Raw genomic sequence first — 27,322 nt, 5'->3', positions numbered from 1 at the left:
ATATTTCATAGAAATAATTATAGAAATTCTTGAGGGAGATGAGAGATTCAAAAATGTGAAATATAAATAAATAAGTATAAATGAAAAGGAAACTTAAAAGCTTGACAGAACTTATTTGTCTCTCCCTTATATCAAAGAGAATCAAGATAGAGTAATGCTGAGTTTCTTGTTTATCCTCTACTCTCTTTCAGGGCTGAGCTGATATCTACCTAACCTCTCCTACAGACCTTCTTCAAGATTGTTTCTCTTGTATATTAAATGTATATGGAACTTGGTCCTGATTAATAATATTTCTATATGTATCTATCTTTCACCCTAGTCACTTCTTTCCATGATATATCTCCCACTTGTAGGGCAGCATTTAATTCATATTAGGACTCAATCACTTGATTGCTCAGAATTTATAACTCAGCTACATAATTAATGTACCATGTCCTATATTATAGTGTCCACATATCTCACAGACACTAAATAAAAAATAAACGTTCAAGCTGCCATCTATTTGTGGCTAGATTTGAAATGGCTAGTTTCATTAATGCCAGCATATTGTTACAAGGTGCTTTTGCAATGGCAGTCAAGTGATATTTATGAACAATAGTGTCCTTACGTTCCTTGAACATGTATTTGCACATCAGTGTTTTTGAATCATACAATCTTGACAGAATTTGAAGCATAATATAGCTGATACTTTAATCTCAAAAACGTGTACTAAAAATGTATTTCTTCATTTTTAACAAGGTTTTTTGTGTGCTTTTCCTGTTTAAGGTTCCAATACATTTGTTGCAACCAGAACCTCACTTATTCCATAAATGAAGATAAAACTATTTTAGAGGAATCTGGATGTTACTGTAAGACATACAGGAATACAAAGTTAGAGGGCACATAATAATAAATAAGGAAGCCTGCAGACCTGATATATCAACAGTGTGTAATTTTTCAGTAAACTTCTCATTTTCAGCAATTTTTAGGAATAAATGGGTGAGTGAACATCTGATAATTGCTCATTGATATGTAGAAGATTTTAGGCAACCTATGAAATGTTATTTCACAGTAGTTATAGCAAAAATCAGTAATTTGTTTATATGCATAATTTTAGTTAGCCCTTTAGTTCACCTATATTATGATGAGTATGTGAAAAAGTTGATGTCCCATTGTAAACATGGCAAAGAATGAATACTTCCTAGGTCCCCAAATATGACATACCCCTCCCAAGATGTTCTTATAGAAATAACATGGAGATAGATTGCTTCTGAGTGCTGGGCTTGCCAGGAAAGTATTGTGATTTGTGATAAACATCATTGAATCTTGTTCTGCAACCCTAACATATTCTAGAATTTCCAAGCCAAATTCAAAATGTTTGGTGATTTTCAAGGCTACTACTTTTAATAAAGGATCGAGTAATGACCTGATGAAAATGATCAAAGTTCTCTTTTCATTTTGTGAAAATAGGTCCTTCTTCCTCTGATAACGAATTTAGACTGATAAATCCAGGTAAAAGCAAAGTATACAGTGTTCCTCTTTATTGACATTTTGATCTGAAACATCAGATCCAAACTTACAGTGCTGTTACGATGCCACGAGATGTCACTATGGTATTGTTGGCCCAGCTAGTGGTATTTATGGCCAAAATTAAGCAATTGTCCATTGTCTTAGAAGCTATCCATAACAACAGCATATAATTTCTTTAAATGAATGAATACTATTTTTTATCTTTCTAAAGCGAGAACAACTGTTTTGGGAGGCCCTAGCAAGGAGTGAAATCTCTTTTGCACATAGGCTCAGCTAATAGAAGATTGAACTACCATCTTTATTCTGTGAAGACAGTGAGGCTTCATTTGCCCTCTGAACTAGGGGCTCTCCAATTGTGTGGAATTGTCCCAGAATCCTCAACAGTGGTCCTACCTGAACTTCCAAGAATTTATACACCCAAAGGGGGTCCAGGGTGGGGAAGCCAACAACTATAACATACAGGTAGTCCTGGACTTGCAACCACATCTTTAGTGACCATTCAAAATTACAGTGGCACTGAAAAAGCTGACTAATGACCGGTTTCCACACTTAAGACTGTTGCAGCATCACTTGACAAAATTTGGGCACATAGCATGTATTTATGATGTTTGCAGTGTCCTGGGATCATGTGGTCACCAGATATAACCTTCGTGACCAGCTTCTGACCATAAGAGTCAATGGGGGGAAGCCGGAGTCACTTAACAATGATTCACCTAACAACTGTGGCAAAAAAGGTCATAAAATAGGGTGTAACTTCCTTAACGATTGCCTTGCTTACCAATGGAAATCGTGGTTGTAAATCAAGGACTAGCCTGTACTCAGATTTTGGTCTTTTCTTTCCGCCCCTCCAAATATATATATATATCTAAATTAGAAATCAATGCTGGCATTGTAGTTAAGAATAGTATTATTTGATGCCTTATCCTATTTTTTGTAACTGGATTTTTTTTTAAAGGGAGTATCATGCCTACCATAAATTGTATAATAGGCAGTGCGCTGCAATTATGTAAGATACCACAGATGGTTCTAGCAAGCTAGAATTGTGCCTTTCTAGTGCTAAAACTGTCAAGATCATGCCAACTGGAAAGGCACAGAAGACACTGACCAGATTGGTGTCTAGTGTGTGAGTAGAATTAGAATTAATTGTGCCAAGTGGAATGTGGCAGTTTTGTATAACTTCAGAACTCTGGTGCTGAAGGGCTGAAGCTTTGGACAAAGAAAGCATGTTACATTCTAGAAGTGAAAGAGATAGGAAGCAAGCATTTATCTCTCACAATTCTGGCTTCAAAAGGCTTTCTTCTCAAGCAAATAGTGCTAAGTTGTTAACCTACTCGTGCTGAAATAAATCTTCTTGAACTTGATGAAATTTACTCCTAATAAACACAGATAGAGCTGCAATATTAGTTCCTTGTATTCTGGTGTAGTCAAGAGTTGATTCGATCCTTCTGAGCATGACTGATTAAATCAACAGATCAACAGAACTTGGACTGGTGGAATCCCAGCTAATCAAAACACACTGAAGTCAAATCTGAATACAATACAGGTTTGACTTAATGATTAGTCATTTAGCAACAGTTCGAAGTTACAATGGATGTCTGAAAAGCTACTTACAATGTATTGGTCACCTGACTTCATTTTGGGCACTCAATAACCTGCCTGCATTTACAGTTGTTTGCAGTGCCCCATGATTGTGTGACCACACTTTATTGTGATCTTGGTAGAAAATGTTTCCTTTCACTCTGGGCTGTGTCAAACAAGGGTTTTGCTGAATGACCACCTGTTTGTTTAATGATCACTGCAATAAAGGTCATAAAAGGTCCAGTCATGTGGTGGCCCTCTCTATAACCATCATGATTTATGACCATAATGGCCAGGGTAAGTTATGGTTGTAAGTTGAAGACTTACCCGTACTTGCTCTAATGAACGTTATGGCATATCAGTGAAGATGTGTATTAATGTGCATTTTACTCAAGGCCAACTACATTATAACATGCTCAGTAATGCCCAGAGGTACTTGTGGGGAAGTTGGGTAGCATAGTAGTTTAATAAATAAAAAATAATTGAATAAACATATGAATCTGCATATGATCTCTTTCTGCTGTAGCTGCTAAAGTGCTTGCAGACAAAAGAACTAGAGAAGGTTGGGACTAGGGCAGGGGTAGGCAACCTTGGCTCTTTTATGAGTCGTGGACTTCAACTCCCAGAATCCCTGAGCCGGCATGGCTCAGCAGAGAAACCTCTCCCTTTCTCCTCAGCATGGCTGGCTCAGGAATTCTGGGAGTTGAAGTCCAGGAATCATAAAAGAGCCAAGGTTGCCTACCCCTGGACTAGGGCAAAAGAAATATAAATATAAGGCTGTTTGTTTGTTTATTTATTAAATTTATATGCTCCCCCCACACACACACACATAAGGCAACAAAATAAATGTTTTTAACACAGTTCATTAAAAATGCTACATGTTTCTCTGGAACAAAATACTCCTGACCATAAAGGCTTTTAGGTAAGGACAGATATGACTTTGTGAGGTTGGAAAAAAAATATTTAGATATGTATATGATTTATAGGCTGGCATGTTGAGTAGGAAGCGGAAAGTAAGTAATGACTATAAATACTTGCTACCCTTTTCAGGTGTGAAGATTCACTAAACTTGAAAGACAAAGCATTCTAGGCTTTCACTCCTCACTATGGACCACTTTTCTCAAAAAAGACAGCTGCTTTCAAAATATGAGTTGAACCGTTTCAGAATGACTTAGAAAGCAGAAACATCCATAGAAGATCCAGTTCTAGAGACAAACTGAACACCCCCGCATTGATCAAGAAAATATCTAACAGAATATCCTCATTGTGGTTCATATACCAAAAAATTCCTGAGATAACTGAACTCTTCATTGCAGCTGATTTTTCCAACAGTTCTTTCATTGTATTTGTTTGTATTGAATTATATTTTCCGATGCATACTTTCAAGAAGACTCAGCAATATTCAATTATATTCCTTGTCTAATTCTAGCGTTGGTAGAGGGGAGGTCTATTGAACTCTATAGGCTGAATGAGAATAATTGGAATGGATTCAGTGCACTTATCTATAAAACAGGTTATGGATGTAAAGATGAGAAACTAGTACTTAGGTACAGTCAGCTAGAAAATGTTCAGTTAGAACCAATCTCCGATGTTACAACTGAATGTATTTCAACAGTGACCTTGAAAAATATTAGATATTTTTGTAGCATTTTCTATACTCACTTTACTAGTTGTATTTTTTATATAGGTACATATGCTTAATCTTAAAAGCAGTGCTTTTTTCTAAAAAAAAAAGGTGCTGGAACTCTCACCTTGGGCGCAGGAGGCGGGTGGGAGGGGAGGCGGCGCTGCTGCGGTCACGGGTGCGAGGTGTTGGTGGCGGACTGCCCCCCGGAGCCGGCGTGGCTGGTGCTGTGGGAGCAGTGGGGCCCGCTCTATATGGCAGGGCTGCGCGGGGCAGGCGGCAGAGGCGGTGCGGGGCAGGCGATGCAGGGCGGCCACTTAGGTACCCAGGGCAAGGCGACAGTGGCACAGGTCCAGCACCAGGTAGGCCACCAGCCTGGCTGACATGGGTAAGCACAAGGAAGGAGTGCACATGGACTCCGCAGAACCCACCTCCCACTCCTTGTCCTCTCTTACTTACCTAGTTGAGATGGTGTAGTTGGGCAGCAGGGAGGGATACAAAATTCCTGCCAACTCACCTTCGCTGCAGACAACTTGCCAGTGCAACATTTGCCGGCCAGGTCTTTTGGCACACTCAGCAGCAATTCCTATTGGCTTTATTTTGGAGCATTCAACTATCTAGAGCAGGCATGTCAAACTCATTTTTTTTTGAGGCAACTTCTTATAAAAGAATTGCCATTAATTTGTTTTAATAAAATAATTTAAATCAGTTTTTCACTTGATTTCAAATTAAATGAATTATATTGGTTGACAGTGAGATTTTTTTTTAGTACAATTGCCAAATGCAATAAACTGGTTTTAGGTATATGTGTGCACTAATTATTTCAACACCAATACATTTTAACAACATATTCTATTTGTAAATGAATGCAAATGCAAATTATACAATTTTTTGTGCAAAAATAAAACAAAATAACAGATTTAAGCGCTGTTATCATTAGTTATCCTTAGATAAAAAATAATTCCATCATCCAAAACTTTGTTATACTGTATTTAACGAACAGATGCTTTGGGATTAAAAAAAAGACTGACTACATTTGATTGTGTATCACCATGGCATTAAAACAAAATTCGAACAGTGTATGAAAAATAAAGGTTCCCTGAAGGTCTGCTGGCTATATCTATACATTTTCCTTGATAGCACTCCATTGCCTTCTTTTTAGCCTTTTTTTCAACTTCCCAGCTTAAAAAAGGCAAGGCATTAGGAGCTGAAAGTTACAGACACTGTTTAAGCAGGTTGCTAAGCAACCTGTTCACACTCAGCCCTTCTTACCCTCCCACTTTTAAATTAGCCTGTACGGATCGCATTTCCTTTGATTTGAGCCATCTGAAGGCCTGTCGCTGTGATGCATTCTGCTGTTCTGCAACCTGGCTGCCTGAGGAGAATTTGGCTCTCCGGAACAGTTTTCTTCAGCTTTTTTTTTTTTGTGCACAAAAAGGTGCTAGAATGCCGTCCTGAGCGTTCTATGGGAAAAAAAGCCCTGGATATATCACATATAATTGAAGATTGTAATTAGTTGCGTGTGCACGTTCAGCAAGTGTGATGTATTTGTGCTGGCATTTCTAGGCCTCTTTCCAACCACATCCAGAAAAATTTGTAACAATTGGAATTCTTAAGACCATGTTTGGTATTTCCCAGCAATCTGTTACTGAAAGGAAAAAGCAATCCCTGCTGCGTTACTGATCCCAGAGAAGCATTTGCATGTATGCAGGTATCCTTAGGGTGCCACAGTTATGGATGAGAAATATTGGTTGCAAAGTTGGCATTTCTGGCTGTAATACAGATATTTTGGACTTATTTTTGTTTCTTTGCATGTTTGATATTTTTAAAAAAGCATATGCTACTGACAACGCTTATGCACATATGTAATATCTTTTGCTAGGATACATGACCACTGCTTTTCCAGAATGTGAAAAGTGAAAGATTGTGACTAAACAAAATTTTAATGTACAGATAATACCACCAGAAATTATTTTAGCCTTTTTAATAAATGTTGTTATTGATGTTAAGCTCACCATGGAAAACATCATATATTGTTATGTATAATTTAATTTAATTTAATTTATTGAATTTATATACCGCCCTTTCCCGAAGGACTCAGGGCGGTTTACAGGGTATAATTTTTAAAACATGCCTAGTGCCTCCATGGCTTATGACCACAAGCTCCAACACTGTAAATGCTCCTTTAGTCACCAAATCATTGATTAGCCTACCAGCATTCCTTACTAGGTTAATTATTTAAAGACTGAAGTGCAACATAACTAGTTTCTAAATAATCTATTTTTCAAAACACACAACAGTTCAAACAGTAAAAGTAAAGTCCAAATTAAGAATATTTCATTCTTAAGAATTGTTTAATTTAAAGTGGTTTAGTTGTAATAGATTCAAAATAGTTTTCAAGAGTATGTACAAAAGATACTTTTTTTCTAGCATCAGCTAAATTAGACATATTACATTGAGAAAAATGTTTCTCATTTCTTTCCTGTTACCTTTATTGATTTCATTGCAGAGATGTTAACATAGGAAATAGATTATTTTGTTATCTAATTTTACCTTCCAAAAGACAGAAGCAGATGAAAAATGTGAGGTTCTTTCCTGTTGGCTTTTTTGAATTAGCTGTTTTAGATTCTAAAAGTTTAGTTCCTAAAGAAGTAACCCTGTAAATAATTTTAATGTCCTCCTCTAGTGCAGGCTCTTTTATGACTCAAGGACTTCAACTCCCAGAATTCCTGAGCCAGCATGTCTCAGCTTGGAAACCTCTCCCTTTCCCCTCAGCATGGCTGGCTCAGGATTTCTGGGAGTTGAAGTCCACGAGTCATTAAAAAGGGGCCAAGATTGCATAGCCCTGCAATAGGCTTTCAGAGGGAGCTTTTTTTTTTTGGCAAAAAAAAAGTGCCGGAACGCCATTCTGAGCGTTCTATGAGAAAAAAAGCCCTGCTTTAAAGCACTGATATTTCTAGGGAGGCAAACTGGAAAAAGTGGAGGCAAACTGGAAAAAGTGGAGGCAACATTTGCAGTCAAGAACAGAGAGACAACAATTGTCTCCTTTGTGCCTCTCTGGACAAAGAGAGGATAAGAGATCATCCAAATTGTGCTCCATACAGTTGCATCTCAGTAAGAAATTGCAAAGCAGCAATCTGGTGAGTGCGAGAGAAGGGAAATTTTCACAATGGTGCTCTACAAAAGGGACCTTTTAAAGTTTGTACTTCCCTTACTAATCAGAAATTGTCCATTAATTGCTTTAAAGAAGGTAGACACCTTCAAAATGACAAAGACTGGAAACACTGTGTGAATGTTTCCAATCCTTAATGTAAAAAAAATGAAGTTCTATCTTTATAACTTTTAAGTGCTTAAAATAAATAGCAAAAAGCAAGATAAGGTTTTGGCTATAGAAAGTTTTAAACAGATTAAAGGTTCAGAAAACTCTAAAATAGTTAGTTGTTCTACACAGGGCTATCCCTGAAAAGTATTCAGAAGCTTCAGCTGGTGCAGAATGAGGCCATATGGGCTACAATGGGTGCCCAAAGAAGATCACATATAACATCCTCACTGCAAACTGCATTGGGTACCAGTTTGCTTCTGGTTCCAATTCAAGGTCTTGGTCATCACCTACAAAGCCCTACATGGGATACATAACCAACTTTGCCCAATCTCATCAGCCCATCTCATTTGATCAGGCAGGGAAGGTATGCTGAAGACCATGTCAGTCAAAGAATTTTGATGGATGGGGTCTAGGAAGAGAGCCTTCTTTGTGGAACATCCGGCCCCCAGAGGTGATGAAAGCCCCTAATCTCTTGACTTCTGCAAAGGGATCAAAACTTGGCCCTGTAGCCACAGAGGACCACCCAAACATGAGGCTGGCTAGTCCCTTGAGAACCTGCCAGTACAAACCCAACATTAAATGGCTATCCTAGGATTTTTTTTTTATCTTTTTGTCTTTTTCTCTTTTCGAATGTCATTCTTCTATCATTTTAATTTAATCTTAACTTAATTTAATTTCATCCTAATTTAATCCCAATTTAATTTTTATACATGGTTTTATTTATCAATTATATTTTATTGTATACCACCTCTCTGAGGGAGATTGGTGGTTTAAAAATATGAAATATAAATAAATAATAAACATTGGATACTGAATATTAAGATTTTGATAATGATTTTAAGGAATAAATGAATTTTTGTGAAAAAGAAAAACTATTTTTGATATTGGAGATATAACAAGAGAATCAATTTATAGTGGTATTGAAAGATATTTTTGAGGAAAAGTATTGAGATTTTGAATCAATAATGTCAGCTGTATTGTGTTTTTGTGGGAACAGTTTGTTCCCAGAAGTTGTTACAGAAAAAGATAACGGGGGATGCGTAACCAATTAGAAGTTGCTTTTCTAGAGTTATTTTCTTCTTTGCTTTTTTGCATCTTTTTCTTTCTTTTCTTTTTGAGTTTGTATCATATTTTATTATCATAATTAAAGCATTTAATAAAATTATTTTAAAATGAAAAGTGCTAGGGTCTTCTATTTAACAATACACACAGGTTCTTCCTTTACATTTTTTTGCATCTCTATTTTAAGCCAACCTTGATCATTTCTCTTTCATGCTATCCTTTAGGAATCTAAAGTCACTGCAGGTATTCCTTGATTAATGACCAGAATTAGTTAAGCCTAATGGTTATTATGTGTGTCATATACATAAACAACATTCACATGACCCCAGGACACTGCAACTAATGTTAATATATACCAGTTGCTAAGTCCCCTAATTTTGATCACATGGCCATGGGGATACTTCAGTGGTTGTAAGTGTGAGGATCAGTTTATAAATCACTTTTTTCAGCACAATCATAACTTTAAATAGTCATAAGTTGAAGACTACCTATATCTATGTTATAAATATAATATCTTGTTCAGTTCTGAAGGATGGACATGCTTCACATTTTCAAGGAAATTTGTTATTCTAATACATAGTCAAATAATTTATTTATTTTTATTTATTTATTTAGATTTATATACCGCCCTTTCCCGAAGGACTCAGGGCGGTTTACATCAGTAAGTAATTTGTGAATATCTAATTACACATTTAAGACCCCGGATTATCCAGAAGGAGTTCTTTCATTCATTCCAATGATATGTCCAGACAAAACCCCTTTAAAATGGGGGTGGGAGAAATAAAATGGAATAAGTATTATACCAGTGTTTCTCAACCTTGAAAACTTTTAAGGCATGTGGACTTCAACTCCCAGAATTCCCCAGCCATCCATGGCTGCTATGGGGAATTCTGGGAGTTGAAGTCCACATGCCTTAAAGTTCTCAAGGTTGAGAAATACTGTTACAAACTGTTAAAAGGCTAATCTCCAGTCCCTGGTAGCAGCAGGAACTAGTTCACTTAATGCTGTGTGTTAATTCCCACTAGTGTCTTCTTTCACTGTGCATTAATTAGATTGAGACAAGTTGCGGTATTTGGCACAGGTGGGTTTCTAGGTTGAAAAGTGAAACAGATGTTAGAATGCCTGGAGAAACAACAGGGACTGAAAATAATGCAGAGAAAGTAAAATTGTGTTGGGTTTTCTATCACCCATCTTTCTGTTTCTTTTTTGTAAGATGTTTTATTTTTTTCTAGTTACAAATATTTTGTGCTTAGTAAACAATCTTCCATTCCTACTCTCTGCTCCGTTTTTCTAGCCATTTGTAAAAAGTATCCCATGTCTGAATGTATTTTGTGTCTTCTTTCCCTTTCATTTTCAATGTAAGCCTGTCCATTTCCACACAACCCAGAATTTTCTTAATTATATCTTCTTCTGCTAGTGTTTCTTCATTCCATCTTTCCTTTCTCTTTCTATACATCATTCACAGCATTGACCTTGGACAGATGACTATGAATGAAGTCATAGGCAGGGAATTGTAGCCTTGTGTTTTGATGGGAAAATTAACTGCGGGGAAATGGGGGGGAGGGGCTTGAGAGTGACTGGGTCACTTTTCTCACTTAAGTTATTATAAAGAAGGAAAGCCACTTATACTTGGTGTCACTTTTTGGGGGGATGTGGAACTCACTCCAAACAAACATTACCACTGTTCAGAGCATAGTCTTCAGAGAGTGATAACCATACCAGGATGATTCTATTCCATACTGGGAATCTACACGACCAGTGACCCAGAATACCCTATAGAGATATAAGTTACTTAGTCCCAGGATAGAGCAGTTATCATTTGCCTGATGGGAGGGTACACTTTTGATACCCTTGGCTCATCACAATGTGCCATCCTCCCTGAACTATAGTTGCCAAGCAGTGTTGCAGCAATACAAAAAGGATGCTCAAAAAAATTTTTTTAAATGAGAAAAATTACTTGGGAAGTGTCTGTAGACTAACAGATTTTGAGTAAACTATTGCATCTATCAAAGGCTTTCCCCATTTTATAAAATTCATTTATTTATTATCAGGTTACTGGCTTCCCATCTCACTCTGCAAAATGACTCTAAATGGGGAAGCATTCTGGAGTTGGATACTGAATACAGTTTGGAGACATGAGTTCCAGTATTTAGTTTTTGAACAAGAAAACTCCATATTAATATATCACTTTAACTCTTTGCAAGCTTCCGGCTTAGCCTTACTGCTGAAAACTGCTTCAGAAGCTAAGGTGCGACTTTAATTTAAAAGCTATGGTGGCACAATGGTTAGAATGCAGTATTGCAGATTAACTCAGCCTACAGCCTAGAGTTCAATCCAGACCAGCTCAAGGTTGACTTGGTCTTCCATCCTTCCATGAGGGACCCAGATTGTTGGGGGTAATAGGCTGATTCTGTAAATGCCAAAAGAGTGCTATGAAGGACTGTGGAACAGTATATAAGTCTAAGTGCTATTGCTAAATTCTTGGAGATTTCCATTCAACAATTTCCTTTAGTAACGGTATTGTAGAAGAATAAAGATATTCCATGCTCAGTGAATGCTTATTTTCAGAGCTTGCTTAAACATTTCATGAAGACTCTAAATAATTGTGAGTGCAAAACAAGATCATTTGAATTCTGGGCATATTTTATGAATGTGACTGGGACTACCAAACTTATGAAATGTATAAGTCTTTCTTCCTTTGATTCTTTTCTGATTGATCTTTCTGCAACCTAGTGCTCTCCAAATATATTAAATTCAGTTCGTAGCAGCTGAGGCCCAATACATGGCTGAACTGTATCTTTGTGCACAATATGGTTGTCACATGGACGGGAATATCAGGACTGGACAATCAGTGGGCAGAACACAGAAATAGCTAGCAATAGCAGAGAGAGATTCTAGTGCAGCATTTCACAACTTTGGCAGTTTGGAGAGCTGTGGTCTTCAACTCCCAGAATTCCCCAGCCAGCATGTTGCCTTGGGAATTCTGGGGGTTGAAATACATACATTTTAAAGTTGCCAAGGTTGAGCAGTACTGCAGTATAGAACCTGTCTCTGCTGTCGCTAGCTATTTCTCTGCTCTCCAGAGTTTTGCAGTCTCGGTCTGATAGCCCATTTCAAGAAAACTGTTGGAAATGTCACTGTGACAAGATACTCGGATAAAGATTTTAACATGCTCTGGCCTTCTTTGAACACTCTCCGTGTCCATTTGTCAGATGTCTGTGTCCTCACACAGGTCCTAGGAAAAGAGGGAAAACACAGCTTAGCAGTCACCCCATGGAGAATGCCACAACAGAGCTGCTGATGTTGTGTTAAGGGAGTGAACATAACTGGCGGCAATTCATCCAAGGTGACTGTTTAGCAATTAAAAGTTCCCGTTAATTCTTTCTTGCAAAGGCTAGGAATTTACATTCAGTGCCGAGCTCTGTTCTACACATCTCCTACAATGCTGTTTGGAGCATGCGCTGCTCCAGTCCTCAACTGGCTGTCAAGGTGGGGTGGGGGAGGCAAAGAGAGAGAAAGAGAGAGGGAGAGAGAGAGAGCGAAATAGCGCTCTGCCAGCTCTGAGCTGCCGGTTCCTGGTTGCCAAGCAGTTACTGTTTCGTGGCGGGGTTGCGGAGGCAGTTAATTGAAGGAGTCCTTTCAGCATCTTTGGTTCTCTCTTTCACTCTTCTTGTTTAATTTGGAGAGGCAGAAAGAGGGAGAAAAAGAATGTAAGTTGAGAGAGACGGTTCAGATACAGGCAGGAGATTAAAGGGTCGCTCGGTATTTTTATGGCAATAAATTTGTGCTGGCTGATGCTCCACCGGTGATTAAGTGATGGGCTAACTACTCATCCGTACTCCTTTAGCTGGGGTAGTGTGAAACACTTCCACAGTTGCATGCTCACTCTCTTTTTCTCTGCTTCTCATGCACATCAGCACAAGCAGACCCATACCTACATACGCACGCATACACAAGACCTGTGAAATCCTGTTTCTCAGTGCAGTGAGTCCAAGTAGGTGAACATGACTACAGCTAAGGAGCAAACTGGATCAGGAAAATCAGCCCAACAACAGGAACAGGTAATGGACTTTCTTTCTCTCTGTTTCTCTCTCTTAATAACCGGGAGATACTTTGAATGCATTTTATGCCCCTTCGTTGGTTGGCTTCCTTCCCTTTTCATTGCTGACAATGTGGGATTAACAGTCTAAAATGAGTCATCCCAGGCAGAATGTTGACGATCAGCTGTCATTGAATATAAATACTGTGCATGAATTTTGCAGTTTCCAATGATTTATACTATGATTCTGTTCATGTGTGTCTTTGTCTGTGTGTGTGTGTGTGTGTGTGTGTGTGTGTGTGTGTGTGTGTGTGTGTGTATGTGTGTGTGCTGGTGAGCTTGCTGGATGTTTGGGACTTTCCTGTAGACCACCAGGTGAGAGATTGGGGGGGGGTGTCAAAGCCACATTTTTTCCCCTTACAGCATTAACCCAGTTTATGGTGTCTAACTTGCTTGCAACAGCCAATTATCTCCCTTCACCAGATTTGTCTTAACCTGAGCAGATTTGATCCAGCTGCCTTTTTTTTAGCATCTTCACCTTTGCACAAGTCTTAATATGATTGCCCTTATTCACAGTGCAGCTAGTTGAGAATTTTAGACTTTGGGTAATAGTCTTTTGGGAACTGTGTGTTATATAAATTTATATAGTGATTGTTGCTTCCACTACTTCAGGGAGTTTTGCTATATTTGGGGGTGATCCTGTGATGTGGCGCTCCAGAGCTCGGTCCCCAGGTTAGCATCCTTAATTGAGAAAATCTGTGGAAATATGGAGGTCAAATCTACTTACTGTTATGTAGAAATTGCTGCAGAACATATCTGTCTTGTGTATCCCAGGTGCTGTTTTCCCTGGTGAGATTGTTACCTTCTTTTTTGCCCCTGGCCTTGTTCCAGAATAGTTGCAGAATACTCAAAAAATTATCCTGTTCGTCTCCTCTTTTCCCTTTATCCCCTTATCAAGAAAAACTTCAATTATATCAATGGTTTTGTGCCAGATAACAAATGCAAAGAAGCATAAACATTAAAAAAAATTACTCCAGTCACTTCCTGAATGTTACCTATAAAGCCTTGGTGGAGCAGTGGGCTAACGCCTCCTTAAGTAACACCAGCTGCCTGCAATTAGTGCAGGTTCCCATCCCACCAGGCTCAAGGTTGACTCAGCCTTCCATCCTTCCGAGGTAGGTAAAATGAGGACCCAGATTGTTGGGGGCAATAAGCTGACTTTGTAATAATGCCGCTTGGGGGGTGTGTGTGAAAGCCCTAATAAGCAGGCATATACATAGAATGAAGGCTACTGCTAAGCTTGTAAGCCGCCCTGAGTCTTCGGAGAAGGGCGGGATATAAATGGAATTAAAATAAAAAAATAAATAAAATAAATAAATGGATGGCTTTTTTCTGGTCCAGTTCATAAAATGAGTTTCCTTTTCAATGGAAACCAGTTTTCATTCTGGTAAAGTAACGAGTCATTTTGTCAACCTAATAGGGTGCAGATAGGAAGGCATGACAGATGGAAAGGCTGGTGAAGACATCTCAGATCCTGATAAAACCTACAAAAAATACACAGGTGCTTCTGAATTCCTTCACTCTTTTATCTTATTTGCAGATTCTCCTCTGAGAAATAAAGAATAGAGAGAGCCCATTTCCTCCAAATTCAAATATCAGGAGTTAGCAAGATTTTTATTTTTTTTTAACCAACTACCCTATACCTGGTCACATGAATTATCTTCTCTGTTTCTCCATAAGCATGGCCACGAGGAAGAGATTGAAAGTTTCCACTACTATTTTACAACAGCATGCTCTGAAACTCTAAAGTATGGTTTATTTAGGTGCATTTTTCATAATAAGTCAATACATTAATAGTTTCTGATGTTGGCTTGTTTGAACTTATTCTAGTGAAAAATAAAGCAGAATGTCTCCAAGTTTAGATGCCAGACCAGGCTACAGTTAATTTTAAATATGTGTATATATTCTCAGGGGATGCAAGGGCTCAGTGGTTAAAGACACTGAGCTTGTCAGTTGGAAAGCTGACGGGCCAAGTTTGAGACAATAGGGTGAGATCCCATTCCTTGGCCCAGCCCCTGCCCACCTAGCAGTTTGAAAGCACGCAAATGCAAGTAGATAAATAGGTACCACTTCAGTGGGAAGATAACAGTGTTCTGTGCACCTCAGCATATAGTCATGCTGGTCAGATGACCACAAAAATGTCTTTGGACAATGCTGGCTGTCCCAGCCAAGAAATGGAGATGAGCATTGCAATGCAAAGTGGAACACAACTGGACCGGGAAACCTTTACCTTAATATATTCTCCATTCTTTTCTGCAGGAATGTTGCAAGTTGTTAAACACACATCTGGTAATGAGCTCTGCAGATAATTCTTGCTATCTTGCTACTGTCAATCTATAGTTTAATGTTACATCCAAAGCAATTCACTGTCGCCAAAAGAGACTTTAACATTGTGTTTTAACTTACTGGATAGGATGTCACAGGAGACTAGTTTAAACAGATGTCCCCAGATGCAAATTAATTCTTAAAATAGTTTTCCTCTGACTCAGTATGCTGAGAGTTGCAATTTATTTTTCCTCCCCCTCCAAGCATGTAGCTAAGTTTGAAGATAGGTGGGAAAAGCAGATGGTTGGCTCTTTATTAGATGCAGCATTATCTGAAATGCCACAAAAGGACAGCCGCCTTCTCACGGTGACATTACATTGAAACAAAAATGGTGTGACCAGTTTTTTTTAATAATAAAAAAGGAAGTTCTCTCAGTTTGTCCCTTCCCAAACATCCTTTGACCTTTTTCTTTTAAGGGATATTGTATTTATCAGTTGAAACTCATGCTTTCCACAGATTAAAGCCTTTCTAACATGTGAATTTAAAAGGAACCATTTGCAGCTGACAATAAATGAGAAATGTTACTGGATCTTTGCAACATCTTTCCTGCTTGTTAATGGGTCTTCCATCTTATGCTAAAAAGCTTTGTGAATTAACTGTCAACCAAAGCATCTCAAGAAACATTTACATCATTAATACATTTTGCCCAGGCTTAATAAGCAAATAATTTTATTGTGCCTTCTAAAGAGATATGCCTCACTATTTTTCATATGTTAGAAAAAAATCACCAATTACCCAGTTCTGCAGCTTAGCTGTTCTCGAAACAGCAAAATAATTTTTTTCCTGACTGGTACTATTCTTTTTTATGTAAAGAATCCCTTTCTCTTTTTTTTATAGTGGTAAAATTGCAATCCTATACATATTTCTTTGAACATAAACCAAATGGAATAAGAGTTGCTTCTCAAAAAGCATTGCAGAAATGATGGCTTTGGATAGAATTTCCTCTGATACGCTTAAATGAAAAAGTTTTATAAGTGATTAAGGTTTGGTTGTGCCTACCTGCCCCCATATTTATTTATTTATGAAATGTATATAACCTCCTATCTTACGGTAGAATAAATAACAGTAGAAGAGAATGTTTGTCATTCAGGGTTGAATTGTGTGGGGTCCTTAGTGCTCTCTGAACTTGGCTGTTTTCTTTCAGACATCTCATTACCCAACTAGGTAACATCATCAATGCACGGAGCAGGAGGGGGGATACTTAATTGGATTGATGACTTTCATTGTCTCAATTACTCAATCTATATCACTCAACAGGATGACATAAATCTCAAAAACATAGATGAAGCTTTAAAAACCTTTGAAAACATGGCTGAACCAAACTCCTGAGTCAAAGGGCAAAACATGATTCAGCTCACATGTGGATGGGCCTGTCTTGCCTCGGTCAGAAGACCTTTAAAGCAACTACATCTTTTCCTTGACAAACATGTCTGCTCTTTGACTCCAGATCTTGCAAGTTCCTACTTTAAACCTTTCCTTCCAGAAAAGAGTGTGTGATGTAGACCCAGACAGGGCACCAATAAAATGGGCGGCATATAGACAGCAGAGTGTAGAGAGTATTGCAGTATTTTTCAAACTTAACAACTTAAAGATGTATGGACTTCAGCTCTCCCCAGTCAGCAGTTGAAGTCCACACATTTTAAACAAACCAAGTTTGAAAAACACTGCTTTAGTTAATATTACCTAAACCTGGTACTAATTCTACTGTAGCCAAGTCTTCAACTTTTTTGGGTTATGGAACTTGTTAAAAAAAACTTGTTAAATTTTTTTTGTTAAACTTGTTAAAAAACAAATCCAAAATCCATAATCAAGAGCAAAGCTCTAAAACAGAAATTTGACTGCATACAAGTGAACAGCTGGCTGGGTAATTCTGGGAGTTGAAATCCATACATCTTCAGGTTGCCAAGTTGGAAAAAACACTGCAATAGTGGTTGCCTATGGCTCAGTGGATTAGGACGCTGAGCTTGTTGATCAGAAGATCGGCAGTTTGGCAGGTCGAATCCCGAGTGCCGCGTAGCAGAGTGAGCACCTATATTCAAGCAGAGATGGATCAGCTGTCTTTCACAGGTGCTTCAACTAGAATTCCTAAATTGGGCAGGAATTGAACATGTAGACCTCAATGACCATTACAACTCTGGGAGTTGGCTTGTGGTTACTCAATCATTGGGGGATGGAATTTTAAGAAGAAATTGGACAGCTAGTTGTCTGAAATGGTATAGGGCAACACTTCCAACACTGTTATACTTTTACTGTTACTGATTTCAATCTATTGAAGAAATGACTATCCTAGGCTCATAGCATTAAACAGCAGGGGGCTGGACTAGAAGACTTTCTGCTCTATTCTATTCAAATATTTGAATATTTTATTTAGCTTTACTGCAAGAGAAATAATTAAGACATAGCTGAAGAAATCCACCCACAGATCTGAGAGGAATAAAAGCTGAGTGTTCAATTGGAACTTATATAAGTTTAATTGCATGCTGTTTGGAAGATACCACAATTGCTTAATGGTTTGAGCAAAAAAACAATATCTATCGATCTGTCTGTCTATCTGTCCTATCCATCCATCTAGTCAGTTCTGGCAAAAATAGCAAATACATATTTGAGGAGCACAGTTACTGAAAAGGCAAAAATAAAGCTTGAAATGTCACCAGATATGAATCAAATTTGCAAATATTATAAGCCAATTAAGTTTTAAAAGAGCATGTAGAGATTAAAATATCCTATCATTGGAAAATATTACAGACTGGTTTATAGCTCCCAATCATGCAGAATTAAGGTTATGTTATAGGCAACGTGTAGTAAGCACAGTGTGTATTTACAAACAGTCCATTTACGATAGCTCTGCAGAACTACTTTAGTAATAAAGCATCCACTAATCTATATTTTCAACATGTAATGCAATGGAAATAACTATATCATTGAATCATCCCAGCAGCAAATATAGTAAGATGGACATTAGGGTAAACTATTTATATGATGCATCAGTAGATTAAGTAAAAGATGTGATCTTTTTCTTAAGGTATTTGTTCCTATCAAGCTTGTTTTTTTGTTAATTGTGTGATTTTTGATGTTCAGCGCTCAGTTGACCAAAGTTTTTCAGTTCCAGACAAATTTGTATTCTAAATGAGACATATGATATATGGAAGCTGATGTTCAACACATAATGAAGGCATCAAACCAGGGAAAACTGATCTAAACATGTATTCAAGGCAGCAAACATACCTAATACTCCTTCCTCCTCCTATTTTCTCCACTACAATAATCCTGTTAGGTGGGTAGGGCGGAAAGAGAGAGTAACTGGCCCAAGGTCATCCAGCTGGCTTCCATGCCTTAGGCGGGACTAGAACTCACCATCTCTAGACTAGCTAGAAGTTAAGGAGAACAAATGCAGATATATATTGTATGTTTCCTTTCAGAATACAGCTAACAGCTCACCTACATTTCTAGGATCACAGAAAGCAATCAAATGTGACCTGTGAACTATGAGCTTTCATCAAAGATTCCAAAAAATGACAAATGACACATAAATCACACCTAAAATATGCGCAATGATTGAACTCACTTGATAAACAAATCTGGAAGTTATAATTCACAAACTGCAATGGCTGGATTCTCATAACATATTAGGCTAAAGCTAAACCAAAACATTATGATTTAGTAATGAACATGAACACAATCTACTTATTGTATTAAAAATATTTGTGTGGAGGAAGCATATTTGGTGTCAATGTAGTAATTTACTGAAAAATATTTGGCAATCCAGTATTCCATAGCATCTCTCAAAAACATATTACAAATATGTAAAATTCTGAGAAATAGCTTGTGTAATGTGTAACTTGGTAAACCTTTTCATTCTTGGACCCGTGTTTGTTGGACCCGTGCCCCTCCTGGCTGGTTTATGCAGCTCGGGGTGGGACACGAGGCTGGCTCCTGGCAGTAATAACTGCTTCCTTGAGTGAGGGTAGTTTTCCCACCGCCTTGAAGGAGGCGGTGGTGAGACCCCTCTTCAAGAAGCCTGCCCTGGACCCAGCTGTATTAAATAACTTCCATCCGGTCTCCAACCTTCGCTTTCTCGCGAAGGTTGTTGAGAGCGTGGTGGTGCATCAGCTCCCTTTGTTCCTGGAGGAAGCTGATTATCTGGACCCGTACCAATCGGGTTTCAGGCCCGGGTACAGCACGGAGACGGCATTGGTCGCGCTGGTGAATGATCTCTGGCGGGCTCGGGACAGGGGTTGTTCCTCTGTCCTAGTCCTATTAGACCTCTCAGCGGCTTTTGATACCATCAACCATGGTATCTTGCTGCGGCGTCTCAGGGGGTTGGGAGTGGGAGGCACTGTTTTGCCGTGGTTCTCCTCCTACCTTCTGGGACTTTCGCAGTCAGTGTTGGCAGGGGGGCAGAGGTCGACCTTGAGGCCTCTCGTTTGTGGAGTTCCTCAGGGGTCGGTCCTCTCGCCTCTCCTGTTCAACATCTATATGAAGCCTCTGGGTGAGATCATTCGTGGTTTTGGAGTTGGGTATCATCAGTATGCTGATGATACCCAGCTTTTCATTTCTACTCCAAACCACCCCAGTGATACCCTCGACGTGATGTCCCGGTGCCTTGAGGCGGTCCGGGTCTGGATGGGGAGGAACAGGCTTCGACTCAACCCTGACAAGACTGAGTGGCTGTGCGTGCCGGCATCTCGGGAAATTCAGACTATTCCATCTCTTACTATGGGGGGTGAGTTTTTACCCCCTGTAGATAGGGCTCGCAACTTGGGGGTCCTCCTAGATTCCCAGCTCTCCTTAGAAGATCATATAGGAGCTGTGACTAGGGGGGCCTTTGCCCAGGTTCGCCTGGTGTGCCAGTTGCGGCCCTATCTGGACCGGGATGCCTTGCGTACAGTCACTCATGCGCTCGTGACCTCTTGTTTAGACTACTGCAATGCTCTCTACATGGGGCTGCCCTTGAGGACCACTCGGAGGCTTCAACTGGTGCAGAATGCAGCTGCGCGAGTTGTGTTGGGGGTCTCCCGATACTCCCATGTTACACCTCTGCTCCGTGAGCTGCATTGGCTTCCAGTTGCCCTCCGGGTGAGATTCAAGGTGCTGGTGATGACCTATAAAGCCCTACATGGCATGGGTCCGGATTACCTACGGCAGCACTTGCTGCCGGCATCAACCTCCCTCTGTTCAGTACGCTCCCACAGAGAGGGCCTCCTCAGGGTGCCACCAGTCAGAGAATGTCGACTGGTGGCCCCCAGGGGGAGGGCGTTCTCTGTGGGCGCGCCAGACCTGTGGAACCACTTACCGGTTGAGCTCCGGATGGCCCCCGACCTGCACTCCTTCCGACGTGATCTAAAAACGTATTTATTTGAACAAGCCAGCCTGGTCTGATGGGTTTGGGGTTTGGGGTTTTAACATGGATTTTAACTAATGTATTATATCGGGCATAATTATTTAATGTTTTTAACTTTTGTAATTCGTATTTTAATATTTATTGCCCTGTACACCGCCCTGAGTCCTTCGGGAGAAGGGCGGTATAAAAATTTAATAAATATAAATATAAATATAATATAATGAAAGGCTTCACATTGTGAAGATAAAAGTGACTTCAGCCATCACATTCTTAAGATATCAAGAACAACAGTGAGACCAACCCAGAAATGTTAAAATATATTTTCCGAGACAGGATTTACAGGGAGACAGAGAAAAGCAGACCACCAGATAAGAACCATGCACCGCACCAACCTCAGCTTAGGAAAATTCAATTCTCTGCTTAGACCAGGGGTCTTCAAACTTGGCTGCTTTAAGACTTGTGGACTTAGATTTCCAGAATTCCTCAGCCAGCCATGCTGGCTGAGGAATTCTGGGAGTTGAAGTCCACAAGTCTTAAAGCGGCAAATTTGGAGACCCCTGGCATAGACAGATTACCAAGGAGATTCAGAGGTTTGGTTGAACCTCCGTAGAGTTCTCCAGCTTTGGAATGATTTTAAAGCAGTATTTCTCAATCTTGGCAACTCTAAAATATGTGAATTTCAGTTCCCCCAATTCCTCAGCCTGGGGGGGTTGAAGTCCCAGAATCCTTAGAGTCTCTGTTCTAGAGACCCTAAATCCTTAGACTTATCCAAGTCTAAAATCACCTTAAAGCTTTTGTTCAATTCCCAGAATTCCCTAGCTAGTCTTGCTCTGAAAAACTATTGAAATTCTGAGTGTTGAAGTCCATACATCTTAAAGTTGCCAAGATTGTGAAACACTGTCTTAAAAAATGCTCTTGTGAGGTCCATTACGTTTAGTTCTCTCTGGCACAATGAGTGATACATACAGGGGCAGCCACTAATCATTTGTTTTGTAACTCCACTAAAATATTCGGTGAAAATGATACAGATTTGAAAAAGAAAATTCACATCCTGAGAGAACAGGTTTGACCTCAAACCGAAGTTCAACAGAAACTCAGAAACCAGTCTAGTGAGCGAAATGCTGATTTAGCAAATTTCTTGGGTCATTTGCTTCTGCACTGGGCAATGAGGTGTGATTCAGCAAAACTTCAGAGTGAAATACTTGAAGGAATATTTCAGAAAGCAGGCAGGAGAGGAACACTTCTGATTCCCTCAAGAATGAAGCAATTATTCTATTCTGATTACTGAGAAATTATATGCCACGCCATGTCAGCTGGCTTCATGCAGCATGATAAACCATAGTTTGCTAACTTTAGTTTGATTGAAAGAAATATTGGGTTAGCATGAAACAACAATCTATCCAGAATTCCTACAATTTTTCAAAGCAATTAAAAGGTTTTAAGAGTAAGAAATGAGGAAATAGTTATTGTAGTCCACTGTGAATTAAACTCTTGCCGTGTGTATAGCCCTGTCATGTTCTTACATGTTATTTTATAACCAAAAATGCAAAAAGAGACATTAAGAGGGAAAAAAAGTTTTTCATTTAGCAATCTGTATCAAACTCAAAAGTGGGGAGAATCAAGATCCTTTGATTATTTAACATGACTTGTAAAAGGCCAAATTATGACACAGGAGTAATGTAGAAAAAACCTGTAATACAGACATGTCAAACTCGTGATGTCACGTGATGTCACGTAACGTATTGGAGCTTTTTCTCCGTTGCCGGCAATGGGGTGGGTGCGGTTTTGGGATGACGTGTCCGGCCCGTGGGCCAGCAGTTTGACACCCCTGCTGTAATATTATCAAGACTTTATACAGTTCAGGCAATCCAAGGAATACTATATAGCCCTCAATTTAGGACCACAATAGGGACCAAAATTTCTGTTGCTAAAGCAAGGTTGTTGTTAAATGAGTCACACTCAATTTTATGACCTTTTTGCTATGGCTGTTCAGTAAAGCAGTATGCTGGTTAAGGGAATCAAGTGATTGGTAAATGAATCCAGCTTCCACAATTGAATTTGCTCGCCAAAAGCCAGCTGGGAAGGATTTAAATGGTGATCACATGACCCTGAGATGCTGCCAACACCATCAATATACATGGCCAAATTTTGATCATGTGACTCTGGAAATGCTGCAACTGTTGTCAATGCAAGGACTAGTTGTAAGTTGCTTTTTTAAGTGCTGTTGTAACTTTGAATGGTCATTAAATCTATGGTTAAAAGTTGAGGACTAACTGTACAGTATTATTATTACTTGGAATAGGGCAGAATACAGAAAAACAGAGTTGGAAGATACCTTGGAGATCTTCTAGTCCAGACATGTCAAACTTGCGACGACACGTGACGTCGTGCAATGTATCAGGATGGTTTTGCCATTGCCGGCAATGGGGTGGGCGCTGGCAGTTTGACACCCCTGTTCTAGTCCAACCCCCTGCTCAGGCAGGAAACCCTATATACTATTTCATTCACAACTACTAGAGGCAGGTTGTTCCATGGATGAATTGTTCTGCTAGGAAGTTTCTCCTTAATTCTAGGTTGGTTCCTCCTTGATTAGTTTCCATTGTTTCTTGCTCTGTCTTCAGGTGCTTTGGACAATTGCTTGACACCCTCTTGTGACAGCCCCTTAGATATTGGAAGAACGCTATCATATCATCCTTAATCCTTCTCTTCATTAAACTAGCCATACCCAATGAAGTGGCTAGGGTGTAAGGATCACGCGGAGACAGCAGGCTCAGGTTGCTTGTTTATTGAGGTACACCCGGCGAAAACTCTGCCGGCTTCAGCTCTTTATATAGCCAGCTGGAAGTTGGCTCAGCCAATCAGACGTTCAGCTTCTCCCGCCTTGAAGCTGGACCAATCGGCTGCATCTGGGGTTTTGACAGCTTAGAGTCCTCGTGGAGGTTGCGCCTGCGTGGTCTGTAGTTAGGCTAGCAGCTGAGAGCTGTCAGCTGCTGCACCTGCGCATTTGCCGGCGGCAGTTTGACAGCTGTCAAACTGCCACATGTGTTTCTGTCAGCCGTTATTTACCTCATGCAACCTTTGCAACTCGTACTCATATTGTAATAACATTAACATATAAACATCTAACATTAATATATAACACCCCTTACCCTTCCCCCGAACTGGTGTTTGCCCTGCCCCTTTGTTGCTGATTACTGCCTGCCCATTCGTAGTCCTGTAGGTAGGCTGGTGGTTGCCTTGTTCTGCTGGAGCGATGCAGCGGTGATTCATTTTCCTACACCCCTTCCCCCTGTCCTGGTTGGTGTAATACGGGATGTTGAAGAGTCCGAGTTCAGGTTGTTGACTGGTCTCGTCACTTTCTGGTGTCAGAGCTGCGAGTCCTGGCATGTGTTGGGGGCTCCGGCTCCTCAACTGGTCGGTGTGTCTTCGGATGTGACCGTTACGACCTGTGTCTATCAGATAAGACAAGGGTCCTGTTTGGTCGATGACAACCCCCTGGAGCCACTTAGGTCCGTCTGCATAGTTCCGTGCCCACACAGTTTGTACATTAGCAAAGGACCTTTGCGGGAGGGGTTGTTCAGTGTCGGCGTTAGTTCTATCAGGGTGCATCCTGTCGAGCCTGGTGATGAGCCGTCGCCCCCAACGTAGCTCTGCCAGAGATTTTCCTGTGGTTGTGCATGGGGTGGTGTGTTGGGCGAGCAGGAATTGGGCTAGCCGCCGGTGCCAGTTCCCTTTGATTATTTTTCAGAGGGCATCTTTAGTCGATCTCACCATAACTTCTGCTAAGCCATTAGACGAGGGATGGAACGGAGCCGCCGTAACATGCCTAATAGAGTTGCCCCTGGTGAATATCTGAAATTCACGAGAAGTAAATTGGGGCCCATTATCGGTGACCAAAATGTCTGGGAGACCGTGTGTGGCAAAAAGCCCCCTAAGCACCTGTACAGTGGCGGTGGTAGTGATGCTGTTTACCGGCACTACCTCTAGCCATTTGGAATAGCTATCCACCGCGATGAGGAATGTTTGTCCCTGGAAAGGTCCTGTGAAGTCTAAGTGAACCCGGGACCATGGGTTCTTGGTCGTTTCCCATCTATGTATTGGGCTTTGAGGGGGGGCTGGTCGTGTTAACTGGCAGGGATAGCATCCTGCAACATGGTCCTCAATGTTTTTATCAATTTTCGGCCACCGTACGTAGCTTCTGGCTAGGGCTTTCATTTTGACAATCCCCGGGTGTCCTTCGTGAAGTGTGCGTAATGTTTGTTCCCTGTGTTTCTCTGGGACTACTACCCTGTTTCCCCAAAGAATGCATCCCAAATGGGACGATAGTTCTTGTTTTCTTGTGAAATATGCCTGGAACTCCTGTCCCGGGCATGAGGTTGGCCATCCTGCAGTAACCCACTGTAGCACTCTGCTACAGGTCTTATCTTTAGCTGTTGCAGAGGAGATATCCTTTGCCGACAAGGGGCATTCTGGCAGTTCCGAAATCGCTAGGATATTTCCCGCTGGAGCTGGGTCTGGGTCTGTGTTAGGTAAGGGCAGCCTGCTTAGCCCGTCAGTGTGCCCCAATTCCTTCCCTGGTTTGTGGACAAGTTCGTACAAATAGGCCGACAGAAAGGTTGACCATCGTAGTATTCTAGGTGACAGGATTTGAGGAGTTAATTTGTTCCATGTGAAAATGCCTAATAGGGGTTTGTGGTCGGTGAAAATGGTAAATTTCCTGCCGTATAAGTAATCATGGAACTTTTTTACTCCGGCGATGATTGCTAAAGCTTTCCTGTCTATTTGGGCATAATTTCTTTCGGCCTTAGTGAGTGTCCTGGAATAGAAAGCTATTGGCTTTTGTATTCCATTATCCTGTAAGTGACTGAGGACTGCCCCTATTCCGTATGGGGATGCGTCGCACGCGATGCATAGGGGTAGATCCTCTCTGAATAGGGTAACACAGGATGTTCTTTTGAAAACTGGCGTCATGCTGTGACGTCCAGAGCCATGGGCTCCCCTTATCCAGTAGCCTATGTAGGGGTTCAGCTAAAGTGGCTTTGTGTGGGAGAAATGCGTGGTAGAAGTTTAAGAGTCCAAGGAAGGCTTGCAACTCTTGTTTGTTTTTGGGTGTGGGGGCTGCTTTGATGGCATTGATCTTGGCGTTGGTTGGGTGAATTCCCTGAATTCCCTCTATCCTATAGCCGAGGAATTCGGTTGAGGGAACGCCTATTGAGCATTTGTCTTTTTGTAGTTTGAGACCTGCTGTTCTGAATCTGCTCAGAACAGCTGACAGTCGGTCTGCCAAATTTTGTTTAGTTTCTCCAGTAATAAGGACGTTGTCGAAATAGGGCCATACCCCAGGGATTCCTTTTAATGTTTTTTCCATTATTTCTTGGAAAATCCCTAGGGCTGCAGATATGCCGAATTGAAGGCGTTTGACTTTAAAAGCCCCGCGGTGAGTAACTATGGTCTGCGCATCTGCGGTTTCTTGAGTTACAGGGAGCTGCAAATACGCCTGCGCCAAGTCAAGCTTGGCAAAGGTGGCACCGGAATGGACGGAGGAGAGGACGTCTTTCACCGCGGGGACGGGGTAAGCATGTGCGTTTAATGCCTGGTTTAGGGTGGCCTTGTAGTCGGTGCAGAGCCGAATTTGGCCGTTAGGTTTTATGGGGGTAACTATCGGGGTTTCCCAGCTTCCTCCGTCAGTGGGTTCTAGGACTCCTATTTTGACTAGGCGATCCAGTTCGTCCTCAATTTTCTTTTTGAGGGCGAACGGGACTCTCCTTGCCCTAATCCATATGGGTGGGACCTCGGGGTTTAGTTTTAGGGAAATTGGGGCCCCTGTGTATTCACCGAGGGAACCATCGAAGATGTCTGCAAATTGTTTGCAGACGTCGTCGAGGTTTGCGGCCTGTGTGGTGTTGATTCCAGTTAATCTAATGCCTAAGGCTTTGAACCAATCCAACCCGATTAAGTTGGATCAGTCCCCTTGGGTGACTAGAACATTAAGGGGTCCTCGGAATTTTTTAAATTCTACGAATATACGGGCTCTTACCTTCAGTGGAATGGGGGACTTTTGGTAGTCCACTAGGTAAATTTGGGGGGGTTTTAATGGGATTTGCCTACGGTTTCGTTGGCAAATTTCCTTGAATGTTTTTCCTGAGATTAATGTAACCGAGGAGCCGGAATCTACCTCCAGCTTGCAGGGGACTCCTTGTAGCCTGGCTTTGATTTTTACTTTAGGGTTTAGTTGGTGGCCCTCTCCTAATTCCCTGTCCTTGTCTACCGCCTGTACTAGGTACCTGGCGGGCTTTGCTCTGGGGGCTGGCGGGGGACTCATACCTGGGGACGTTGCTTCGAGTTCGTGGAAGTCCTCGTGATTCTGGCTTCGGTACATGGTTTTGATGTGTCCGGATTTGCCGCAGTTGTGGCATTTGGTGTTTCGGAACCGACAGGAGGTTTTGGGCTGGTTTCCCCCAC

At 40.7% G+C, this 27,322-nt stretch overlaps 1 protein-coding gene across 1 annotated transcript in view; it reads left to right on the top strand.

The window, feature by feature from the left end:
• Positions 1-13,099: 13,099 nt before the first annotated feature.
• Positions 13,100-27,322, top strand: part of DPP6 (dipeptidyl peptidase like 6) — a gene marked incomplete at both ends in the record, with an annotated part of 250,083 nt that continues 235,860 nt past the window's right edge. The window contains one exon of the mRNA XM_081346284.1: positions 13,100-13,156. Within this exon, the coding sequence (XP_081202410.1) occupies positions 13,100-13,156 (57 nt within the window). The remainder of the gene's footprint in view (positions 13,157-27,322) is intronic.

The sequence above is a fragment of the Vipera berus genome, assembly GCF_964194415.1.
Source record: "Vipera berus genome assembly, chromosome: Z".
Taxonomy (NCBI): Eukaryota; Metazoa; Chordata; class Lepidosauria; order Squamata; family Viperidae; genus Vipera; species Vipera berus.
This window is presented reverse-complemented; position numbering and strand designations above follow the sequence as displayed.